The 12,503-nt window shown below is 45.5% G+C and overlaps 1 protein-coding gene across 1 annotated transcript in view; it reads right to left on the bottom strand.

Moving 5' to 3' along the window:
• Positions 1 to 3,598: 3,598 nt before the first annotated feature.
• The window catches only part of LOC119659997 (LIM/homeobox protein Lhx9-like), a 67,061-nt gene continuing 58,156 nt past the window's right edge, over positions 3,599 to 12,503 (bottom strand). The window contains exon 7 of the mRNA XM_038068376.1: positions 3,599 to 4,345. Within this exon, the coding sequence (XP_037924304.1) occupies positions 4,115 to 4,345 (231 nt within the window). The 3' untranslated portion in view covers positions 3,599 to 4,114. The remainder of the gene's footprint in view (positions 4,346 to 12,503) is intronic.

Here is a 12,503-nt window from a genome sequence, read left to right as displayed (position 1 = left end):
GTGATGGACTTCCACCAAATGGTTAGCAAGGACGTTTCGTTTTTCGGGATGGGAAGGAGGTCGTTACGGCTGGCAGTTTTTCCAAGTCGCAGGGATATTTACACTTGAACTCCTTGTATGTGTTTGAGTTTAGCTTGATATTGGTAGTAGAGGTTGTTATTGTATAGGGTCAGCATCCTTTAACGAATTGAAATATCGAAATCATGGGTTTGGCTTCTAAAGAAGGAGTACTGCGAAGAACATCTATTTCTAGATAGCCTTCGCTGCAAGGTTTTTCATAGTGGATGTGTTGAAGGATTCTTTTCGTTCGTATCCTGAGGTGAAAATCTTAGAAATCTCAGCAATGTCGGAGTTAGAGCGGCCGCATATGGGATTCCTATCCACTAAAAACCACCCCCAATCTCCCAGCCCCAGCACCACGAAATCGTCATTTAGATATTACTTCCCCGCAACTCCTTTTGTATTCTTACGATTGCGTAAGAAACGGCAAGCCATTTCTCCTTTGACGTCAGTACCTCCGCAACTATCTTTTCTTATGCCACACCCGAAGGTTGGAATGAGCCTGTGCGTCTAGCGACCTTTCGTAGGCTCATTACACCTACACTGTAGAGGAAAATCTTTACTTTCGCCAGACTGTCGATTGGGAATATGCTCGCCGTACCGGTACTGCCTCATTTGATGAACAGTGTCCTAGAAGCGCTTGGAATCCTCAGAGTTATCAGTCGGTAAGGCAGAATGGATCGCACCTCTCCGGCTAAAAGCCAAATTCCTTCAGTGTTTTGACCCGCCAATATTCGGCAACAATTTTTGTAAGTGCCACGGTGGTAGTAGCTGCCTTTTGAGATCTATACTCCAGGTATTCCCTAAAATTGAGTTTGACATCAATCATTGCCTCCTGGTATTTGATAGCCGCCTTTGAGACGATCGTATGTTCAACGGCTTCCACTTTCATATGTCCTTGCTTTTAGGTTCATTATTAAGGCGGGTTCCATTTGCTCATCCGCAAAGGACTAGGAGTTTAGTGCTCTAACTGTTTCCGAAACGTAGACCTCTAGTATCTGCTTCATTGTAACAACTACAGCCAGGTCAATCGCAAAGACGACAATCGTAGCTCCTTCTGGGACGACAAGAGTAAGCACCTCATTATACATTACATCCTACGACATTGGTCCTAATACGGAATCCTGTGGTACCCTCGCCGTTATGATGTACTCTTTAGGGCTTTCATCCGTTCCATGACAGAGAGTCCTCCCCGAGAGCTAATTTTCGACCAGACTCCTCAAATATCCGGGAACATCTATGTCAATTTGGTTCAAGCTGGTGGAGTGGAATGCTTTCTTGACATCCATTGCCAACCCGAGACAGTAGCTAGCGTGCCAGATTTACGATCATGCTTGTATGCGCCGTAGAGTTGACCCGTCGAAAACCATACTGGTACTCTGACAAATCATTGCTGCTTTCGACGATGGGTAGCAGTCATTTGTAAATGACTTTGTTAGGTTGTTGCTATCGATCCTATCCAATATTTGCCTCAGCTGCTTCTCAGATATTGAATGTATTACGCACTAGATGGAGTGGACCACCGTTTGCCTTTCGCTGTTTTCGTGGTGAGGAAGCAGAGTGGTAACAGTTTCTTTAGAAGGCGTGGGCAGGCCATCTGAGGCAACCTTTTCAGCCCTTTCATGACCATCTTGTAGGCTCCACCCCAAAGGTGACGAATCGCCCCGTCAATGGCGAGACATTTTTCATAGACCGGTTATTGGTCTTCGACGAGTTATGCGGGATTTGACTAGGTTGGTGTCTGTCTATGTGGAAAAGGTTGAAATTTGTGTTTCCTGGTCACTCCTTAGTGGAGTATATTGCAACCACACAGCCAGACTCTGCTTCAGTTGCATTATCATCACACTTAAACCTGTACAAGTGATAAGCTCGGTAGCGAGATAAACACAAGACGAACACAGACATCCATGACGACAGAGCAGCGAAATTGAGAGGGTTACCCTCTGCCTCTTCAATCATTGCGATGTCACATCTATGGTTTGATCTTGTTGAACGTTATCATGAACTGCGGGAAATGTTCAACGAACTGTCGGAGACCAGGGATGGCTTGGTTAGAAGGTGCATGTGGGGCCAGGTGGCTTTTCTGGCTGCTGCGTAAAGACAAAGATCGCCGAATAAAAGAAGGCGTTGAAATCACATACGGTCAAGTCGGTGAGACTTGTCCAACAACATGTTGGAGAGGGGAGCCTGACTTTGGGCGTTTTCTTCGCCATTATTTTGGCAAAGTTAGGGCAGTTGCGATAGTTGGCGCCAAAGTCACAGGCTTAGTCTACGGCCTTCTTGCTTCGTCTTTTATGTGACGAAGGGTTTGACGGGCAGCACATTAGAAATGTTTTGGGTTTTCAGATTCTAGGCAGTCTCGTGTGTGGAGTAGGTATGCTCCAGACGAAGAATAATGAATGGTGGGGCTTTTTCCTAAGGGATTCTAAGGGAGAGTGAACATAAAGAACTTCGCCTGGTTTTTCACCAGAAGGTTAGTTGTTGCGATGTAGTCCTCTTTAGATTTGAGGAGCATTTGATGATTAGGGTTTCCCGATTTTTTCCAAGGAAGTCTTTGCTTATGACATTGGAGATGATAGTCTTTGTGACTTTGGAATTTTTCAACCATAACAACAGGAAAGATTTTAGTACTCAACTGTTTCCTCTAAAGGAATTTGTGGTGGTTGTTGTTGATGCTTCGATGGCGCTGAGGTTTGCTGTTTGCTACCAGGTTTGACAGCAGAAGTTGTTCAAGATAGCGTTAAGGTTAAGCAGTTGATTTGCTTTGGGCTAGGTCCATAAGTTGATGCATGCTCCGTATTAAGTCTTCCAGGGACTTGTTCTTAATTAGAGCCTCTTCCAACTTGTTTTTTCTTTTGTGGAACTATCCCATCATTGACGCCACTAACGCGTCGTCATTTTCGGACCCTATTTCTTCAGGAGCCGGTTACATATGGTTTTTACGGTGTTACGGGGTGTTAGGGGGATCCTACTGAAATTTGAACTTATATTGAAGATCTGAGAGGCGAGCCAAGCAGACAGGTGATTTGAAAGGAAACAATTATGTGGTCAAGATTATCGCTCCTCATCCGTTAAGAGAAGAAGATATGGGTCCACTTTCTCCAAATTGGGACACGCTTGATCTAGTTACATCGGTGACCATTTCGAAATGCTGAAACTCTCCTTTAAATGCAACTATGAAAGAAAGATGTAGAGCGTTATAAAGATTTTTCAAAGGGAAGTCAGCAAGAGTCGTGCCAATCCCAAGAAATACTTTCCTAATGGGGTTGAAATTTGTAAGGAATGGCGTAAGAGCTTTCTGGATGATAAATACCACGCAAGATCTACCATTGCTCGATGACCTCGTTGCTATGGAATTTCGTTGATTGGATTGCATATCCGGTTCAGGGCGAGTTTTCAATACTCCAACTCTGCACACGTGTCCAGCAGTTTCTAAATCTGCATATTCTCCAATATTCTCATGCCTGCGAGTCTAAATTCGTTTTAATAATAAATTACCCTTATCTCATATAAATTATTTATTATAAATGAAACGACCTTTCATAGTTAAATACGTTTATGTACATTCATGAATTAGTTGTTTTCTGCATAATTCTCTCTTCTCTGCTTCTAAACTAGAACTACGTATGTAGCTATGTATCATTTACAATTACAGTACTTACATGAACTCAGATTTGATATTAGAACACTGAATTATTGCAAACAATTATTCATAAAATTTACACTTCTGTTGCCGTTTATCTTTGATATTATACGCATATCTATAGCCTGGAGTCTGCAGATCTGCGGTGTTGATTTATGCACTTTATATTATAATAAATTAAATAAATTATCGGTTTAACCTAGTGCCTAGCCGTAGTCATTGCTAACTCCTCCGATGTAGCCTGTCGCAACTACATATAAAAATAAATGGGAACACACTTGAATCTTTTGATTACAGTTTTGTTTTCATCTCGTTAACTAATATCTGATCTTGTCTAAAATCTAATGTTACAAGGAATGCCTGCATTTTTTTTTATAATAACAAGGATATGCCCCGCGCAAATGCCATCAATCAGTAAAGTTCGGCGAATGTCATGTGGTGAATTTCCTCGAGGGCATGTGATGGTGTCATTCCTGCTTCCATTGTGCCGCTTGTATTTGACTGGACGCTGGGTGGACCACCCCCACCTCCTCCCACATTGGGTATCGATAAGCTGCCTAAAGGGTTAAGTCCTTGTCCTGAACTACTTTCTTGGCGCATTGCATTACGTCGCCATTTAGCTCGAGCGTTTTGGAACCACACCTGAAATTAGATGAATCAATTATTTTTTAATTAATCATAATTATTTTTACTAGATTTAAATGGACACACAGTAGCTTTGCAGATTTTTGCTCGTTCTCTAATTAAATCAAGAAGGGGTTACTATTCTTTTTTGTAGTGAAGTTAATCCGGGTTTAACTTACCGTACCTGCCGTGCAGGCATAATCTCTACCATGCCCTTTGGACACAGATTCATTTGGTGACCGTAATCAAAGCCCCGCTTGACTAGCACAACGGTACCTGTCTGAGTGCAGGCATACCAGTGGATGGTAGGTTTAACGTCACCTAACAACTCCGCCGCAGTTAAGGGGTACCACCTCTAAGCTGGGTAGCGCAACTCCATGAATTGAGCCCATAAGGAGCTTAGTCTACGATATAGGCGCAACCACAACCACCATGAAATTCCCACAAGGGGGCCACTCCCAAATAAGCGAGCCAAGGGCATATCGTCCAGGAATTCTCTTGGAGCACATGCTCTTAGAGGGCATCCCAATTCCCATGGTACCATATAGCCTCTGGACTGGACTGGACTTCCTGACAAGAGTCACTTCGGACTGCTTTGTGTACTCTAAATAGTATTAACAAATAATAATCATCATGTGAAAATTCGACTATAGAAGGCAATGAATTTCTTTGGTATGGGCGCAGATTTCGGAGGTCTCACTGCATTTATGCCTACCTACGGATAAATTTGTAGAAGGCAAGCTTTCTGACTCAATGGAAATGCGTTTAGTACCTATGGTGAAGCCAACTAGGAAGGAAAGTACGGAAACTCTCAACTTGGGACAAAATAGGGATCCGACTATGACCGGCCTGTCTACGGTAGTACAGCCTAAATCTACGGGCAAACGGAAGAGGAAGGCTCGACACTAAGGAGCGGGGACTATAAGTTGAATCCTGTCTGTCAGAACCTCCTCCTTCACCCTTACCGGAAGGGGCGGATGAAAGGGTGACGTGGACGCTGCTGGTTTAACGCCGAAATGTGAAAATGAATCCAAACGGCCCGGACTCTGTGAACCTGGGGAGGTCCCAAGCCGGCGGCAGAAGAAGGCACTGCGAAGGAAGACGGAACACCTTGTGAATGAGGATATGGACGTGGCTGTACTACTAGGTGCGGTAATGTCCAGAGAAATCGGACGCAAGGAAGCGGAATCTTCGGCGGAAGGTGGGGATAAACTGGTAACCCTGATGAGACGCACACTAGACGCACTAAACCCTTCTGTTAGCGGTAATGCGCGTGTGATGCCAACGCTTTATTGTGCTTCGCACCAGGGTCAACACCCACGCGTCTCGTAGGAATTAGCACCGGTGTAACGCGAAGTGATCAAATCAGTGAGAGTGATTTCAACGAACCCTGTCCCTTCTATAGGAATACGGACACGAAGGCGGGAATGAACAGGACGTATGCGCAACCTGTAGCTTCAGTTCTGACTGCTACCGTGGGAGTTTCCTCCAAGGATGGCAAAGTGTCAGAGATACAATTTGCGTTCCTCCGGCATTGCCTGTGGAAAAAAATTCTGGAGCGAAGCCAAGATTTAACCATCAAGATTTTCGCAATGGGCTTCTCCACTTCGAGTACACTGATGAATCCGGGGTTTGAGTTCATTATTGTGAGTAGCGAAACCCCCGTATGGGGCTCACAATAGTGAAGAGACCACAGAGTGAATCCTACTTGTTAGTAACCTCTGCTATACCATTTACGGAACAGGTGGAAGAAAAGGAAGTCATGGACGTGAACGAAACTGACTTCATGCCAGTTCGAGCGAACGAATCTTTGCAAATCGGACACGGGAAACCAGTAAAGGTGTGAAGTGGAAACCAGACGAATGCTCTGTGGGATGAGATGAGATCTTTCATGCATGAGGATATGGGAACTACTGTACCTCCAAGTGCGGCTATTCTCAGAGAAATCAAACACGAGAGGATCGAGTCTCTGGCCGGACGTTGTGGGGGAAACCCCGTCACACGTCGACCATGGCATATACTTTTAACAGTTTTCCATTACACACAGGACAGAAATCGGTTTCCTGGAGAATGGAGGTGTCACTACACCATATATTGTAGTGACCATCCAGTCAACCATATGTTTGGAGTAGGTTTCTTAGTCTGCCAAAAAATGAAACCGGGACTTTATCAGCTTTGAAAACATAAGCGAATGGCTCTTCGCTTGCGAGGTAAGTTTAGAAATATAAGCCTTATTAACGTTCACGCCCCCTATAGAGGAGACTGCAGAGTCGGAGAAGGATACCTCCCACGAGGCAGTAGAACGAACCATCGAAACCTGTCCCAGATATGATATCAAAATCATACTTGGCAATTTTAACAGCCAAGTAGGGAAGGAGCCCGTATTCAGGCGATACGTTGGCTTCCATAGTTTACACCAAAATACAAATGATAACGGACTGCGGATTCATCAATTAGCAGGGTCACACAAAATGGTTGTTGGAAGTTCCTGGTTTGCGCGGAAAGTGGTGCACAAACATACATGGGCCTCTCCAGACGGGACCACTTTCAACCAAATTGACCACGTGTTGATCGAACGCCGCCACCTCTTAGCCTTGATGCATGTCAGAACAATATAGATTCGGATCACTATCTTGTTGGCATGGTGCTGTGGGCCAGGACGCTAGATCATCAAGTTGACGGACCTCAGCGCAAAACCGGAATGTCTGGACAAGAGTAAGAATTGTTTTTTTATCGCTTTCCGTAAAATTAGACGGTAAGGATAATGTTGAAAGCTTGAAGGAAGAAATTCGCAATATTTTCGTTGTCAACAATTGTTTTTCCATGTCATGGCCACAGCCAAACCAAAGGGAGTTTCAGCGAGGAACCAGATGCACGGTTCCTTCAACCCGGCTGTCCCCAGTCAAAATGGACGCGTCGCGCGCTTCTCCTCTTGGTTGCGCTTTCTTGCTGGAAGAAGGCCTTTAGTCAAGCCAAGGAGACCCTCTTGACCATGCTTCCAACGCTGAGGTTATAATGGTGTACGCCTCGCTCGAGGATTTCGGTGGAGCTCTCGTAAGGTGGCTGCAGCGACTTCCGAGAGGGGTCCGTCCTAATTAGGATATGCGTGCAGGATTCGAGACTCCTGGGCACTTCAGCCACGGTTTTCGTGTGGTTGGCGAGTGGCGGTATATTCAGCTTCGGCAGGCGCGGTAGTGTTTAGTTCCGATCTGATGTCGAGAACAGGAACCGACTGGGTAGTCTCAGGTTCTCTTCGTTTACCAGCTCCGCCAGACTTGCAACAAATTCTTCTTGCTTGGCTGTCTGGAGGCCAAGTATCACGAGAGATAGGACCTGCGACCAAAAAGGGTCGTCTAGGGCCATTCAGCGTCCTGTGCCACCTTTTGAGCACCCCTTTGGATTGCGGGTGGAACGCGGTTGTTCATTGACGTTGAGCTCAACTGTGAACAAAGGGAGGATTCAAACTGCATTCCCTGGTTGGTAATTATAACTGCCGGCACACCAAAATGTGGAATCCATCCTCGATAGAGGGCCTCTGCACAAGATTGTAGCAGTAATCTCAGTCAGAGGTATCGAGGGAATAGTCTAACTACTGTCTAGTCCAAGAATTAATGTCCTTATTCATGGACGGCCTGAATTATTTTGAGGTGATTAACCGATTTGTTGTCCGAATGCTTGGGTGCGCCAGGTCATGAACGGCGCGAAATACTTCTTTCCGGAAATCGGTCGGAATATATGGCCTCGGTCCCTTGCCTGAGGGCTTGTAGTATTTACTGGTTGTTGAGCCGAAGATAGAAAATGCGTATTTGGAGTTAGTCCTGAAGCTCTGAAGACCTACGTCGTCTTTCTGCGCCTCGATGATTGCCGGAAATCAACCGAGATCTTGATCTCTGCAACACGTGACAAAATGTTACAGCTACGTTATCTTCTCCAGACACGTGTTGAATATCGAAGGTGAACTAGGTAGTAGTAGTGTAGTAGTTCCTTTGAGCGGAAATCAGTTATTTGGAGAAGAAGTTCAACGGCTAACTGATTTGGTTTATCTATTTTTCGAAATAATTAAAACTGGCTTTTTAACCGATTCTATTCGCTAGTGATATTTATTGGTCTCGCAAATATCGATATTTCGGAAACCACTTATTCCCTTCATCAGTACTAACAAGTCCTTGGACAAGTGATTTCCGAAATATCTTGCGACATTCGACAGAAAGCAAATTTCTTATTACATATTGTCCTCAGAGGGAGGAGCAAGCAAATGGCATATTTTGCGCTTAAAGCTAGAGAGGGACATAGAGTCAAAGGAACCAAGCTGTAGGGCACTGTAGGACCGGCAAAACCTCGGGATCGGAGAGTGAAAGTAAATCTCGAGCTCGGCGAAGGGTACATCAAAAATGTCCGCATTACGTGTGTTATGAGACGAGGCGATACGGAGAGTAATATCCGAGTTGGCGGAGCAGTCCATCAGACCATTGCAGAGTTTGAAAAGAGTACACATATCAAGGAAGATACGGCGTTGCTGTAGGGAGGGGAGATTGAGGGTGCGGAGTCGTGACGGATAATCAACCCGTGGAAGGTTCTTTTTGTAAAAGAGGGTCCGGGTGAATTTTCGTTGTACAGCTTCAAGAGCGCGGCAGTCACGGATGCGGTAGGGGGACCAGACTACACAGCAATATTCAACGATGTTTTTGACAAGGGAATTGGAGAGTGTTAAGGAGGGCTGGATTGAGGTAAAGTCGGAAGAGGAACGTAGGATAAAACCAGACATTTTGGAAGCTCTATTGATGATGTCAACGAAGTGGGAATTGAAAAGAAGTTTATCGTCGAATATTACACCCAGGTCTTTGAAGGAGGTCAGTAGTGAAAGGGGTTGACCACTGAGAGAATAGGAAAAGGATGATGGGGAGGGTTTCAGGGAATAGCGCATGCAGTGGCATTTGTTGACATTCAGTGTTAGCTTGTTGACCGAACACCAACGGGCTAAATTATCAAGGTTGGATTGTAAGAGAGCACAGTCCAACGGAGACGAAACAGAGGCAAACAATTTAAGGTCGTCTGCGTAAAGCAAATACGAACAGGTGAGGATGGAGGCGAGGTCATTGATAAAAAACAGGAAGAGTAGGGGGCCAAGTGTAGAGCCTTGGGGAACACCAGAGGAAGGAGAGAAGGAACCAGATGAGTGACCATGAAAAGAAACTTTGCAGGAACGGTATGAGAGATAGCCAGCCAGCCAGGAGATGACTGAGGGGGGAAGTCTAGCGAAGAAAGTTTAGAGAGGAGAATGTTATGGTCAACGGTGTCAAAGGCTTTGGAGAAATCAGTATAAACAGCATGTACCTCCTGTCGTGAATTCAAGCGTTTAGCAACAAAGTTGGTAAAGACCAGAAGATTTCAAGCCGTTGATCTATGTTTCACGAAACCATGCTGCTCTTTGACAATGAGGTGACCGAAGTGCGCGGTCAACCAGTCGTTGACGTATCTTTCTAGGATTTTGGAGCAAGAGGAGAGAAGGGAAATGGGGCGGTAGTTCACAGCAAGGGAAGGGTCTCCGCTCTTGAGGATAGGAATGATAAGGGCCCCTTTCCAGAGACGGGGAAAGTAGCATTCGTCTAGACTTTTGTTGTAGATTATACACAGGGGGATGGAAATGTGTTTTCTACAGTTAAGGAGGAAGAGATTAGGAAGCCCATCGGGGCCAGGTCCGACATTGGAGTCAAGATTACCAATGAGGAACTCAACCAAGGAAGGCGTAAGGAGAGGAATGGCTAGTGATTCGGAGGAGTCTGTGGTTATGAAAAGTGTAGAGGGTGAAGGGCTCGAGGGAGAAAACACTGAAGAGAAGTAGGTGAAGAGAAGGTCGCAGGATTGTTGTGGGGAATTGGCAGTGGAGTCAGCGAAGCTGATAGAAGAAGGGACATATTGAGTTGGATTACGAGAGTTGCGAGCGTGAGACCAAAAGGGTTTTAAGTTACCGCGGGCAAGGGCGGCTTCGACGCTCAATAGGTACCTTTTACGCGCTTTTCTGACCATTGACTTCACAGTAGATCGTATAGCTTTAAAGTGAGGAAGGTCGGCGTCATTTTTAGAAAACCGAAACTTCTTCCGCAGTGTATGTTTCAAGCGAATGTTAATATGAAGTTCCGTTGTGAACCAAGTTGGGTAAGAACGTAGGCAGGGAGGGGAAGAAGGGACATAACAGGAGAGGAGATCAGAGAGGATATTGTAGAAGGTGTTAAGAGCTTGATCACACGATGAATTACTTAATATATGAACCCAGTTGAAAGACGCTAAAGCTGAGTTCAGACCGTCAAAATTGGCTTTGCGGAAGTTGAACTTAGTGGGTTTACGCTTGGTTTTGGGTTTTGAACGAGGGAGCTCCGCTTCAAATTCAACCGCGGGATGGTGAGCGTCGGTTTTTACATACGGGGATGTGCCAGGAAATAAAGAGAGGTGGCGCTCGGGGAGGTTGGAAAGGAAGAGATGGAGAGTGCGGCCCAAGGAGTTTTTGGTGGTGTTGAAATTCAGGGCAGAGCAAGTATACATAAAGGAAGAAAGTGGGAGGGAAGAATGGGAGAGGTTGTTGGAAGGAATTGGAAGACTAGGATGATTAGGCCAGTTGAGCATGGGGAGGTTGAAATCTCCACAAAGGAAGAAAGGGAGGGAAGGGAATCTGACGGTAAGGAGTTCAGACAAATTGTCAAACAATTCTTCATACAGGTGAGAAGGGCTAGCACAAGGGACATAAACACAAGAAACAATGAATGGGAGGAAGTTGGGCGGGGAGACACGAAGAGCAACACAATCAAAAGGATTGTTCTTGTTGTGGACACCGTCACACGGGATATCCAACGTCCAGCACCCTATACACTGCTTTATGCAGATTATGTTTTCCTAGCATCTCATAGCAAAAATGATCTCGAGCGGTCTCAAATTGAATCTAAACAAAACTGAATTTTTGACGACCGATCCCCATGAAACAGGCACAATCACTGTCAGCGGGAGTGATCTGCCCTGAACTGAGCGATTTAAATATCTCGGGTCAACGCTATCAGCCAATGGAGAACTGCATTGTGAAATTACTTCACCCATTAACGCAACCTGGATTAAATGGCGTTCCACAACTGGTATTCTTTGTGATCGACGTATCAACGAACGTCTCAAATCTGAAATTTACCGCAATGTCGTCCGTCCAGTCGCTCTCTATGGTTCTGAGTGTTGGCCGACCACAAAAGGCAATCAACGGCGTCTTGCGGTAATGGAGACGAAGATGCTACGTTGGACTAGTGGCGTCACACGTTTAGATCACATCCGAAATGATGATATCCGCGATCGTTATGGGGTTGCACCGATCGTGGAAAAGTTGCGAGAGAGGCGTGTTCGATGGTATGGTCACGCAATTCGTGCAAACGAGAATTCACTTGCCAAGATTGGTCTGAACATCGAAGTCGATGGTAAACGACCAAAAGCAGACCTAAACAACGGTGGCCTGATACGCTGGATGGGGATTTGAAAGCCTCGAGATTGCACCCAGATCAGACATTCGATAGAGCCAAATGGCGAAACCGATCACGACGAGCCGACCCCGCTTGTGAACGGGACAAAGGGGGGGACAAGAAAAAGAAGAAGAAAGATGAATTTTTCGAAATAATTAAAACTTGCTTTTTCTATTCGCTAGTCTTATTTATTGGTCTCGGAAATATCGATATTTCGGGAACCATTTGTTCTCTTCATCAGTACTAACAAGTCCTTGGACATCCGCCACTGTATTTCAAGTGGGGGTACCGGCGATATCGCAAACTTGCCGCGGCATGCACCATGAACTGAGCCCCAAATGCAACATAGTTGTTCTAACTGACTGCCAAGCGGCCATTGAGTGTTTGTACTCTGTGGTGCGACATTCTCTAGACTGGTGAGGCTGTGCAGGGACACGCTGAATAGTCTAGGTGGCACGCAAACCATTCTTTGGGTTCCTGGCCATGGGAGGATAGAGCGGAATCGGTGGACTGACGGATTGGAAAGTTGGAGCTTTGTTCTTGAGAGTCCCTCACTAGGCGAGACTCACTACATGTGTCAAATTAAGAAGGGTTTGGCCGGCCTATATCAAGACCTAATCGCGAGACCTTTTGTGCCAGACACAAGCAAATGCTTATAGGATAACGACGGTCTGCAAGAGGCACTA

This window comes from Hermetia illucens, chromosome 1 (genome assembly GCF_905115235.1).
Source record: "Hermetia illucens chromosome 1, iHerIll2.2.curated.20191125, whole genome shotgun sequence".
Taxonomy (NCBI): Eukaryota; Metazoa; Arthropoda; class Insecta; order Diptera; family Stratiomyidae; genus Hermetia; species Hermetia illucens.
This window is presented reverse-complemented; position numbering and strand designations above follow the sequence as displayed.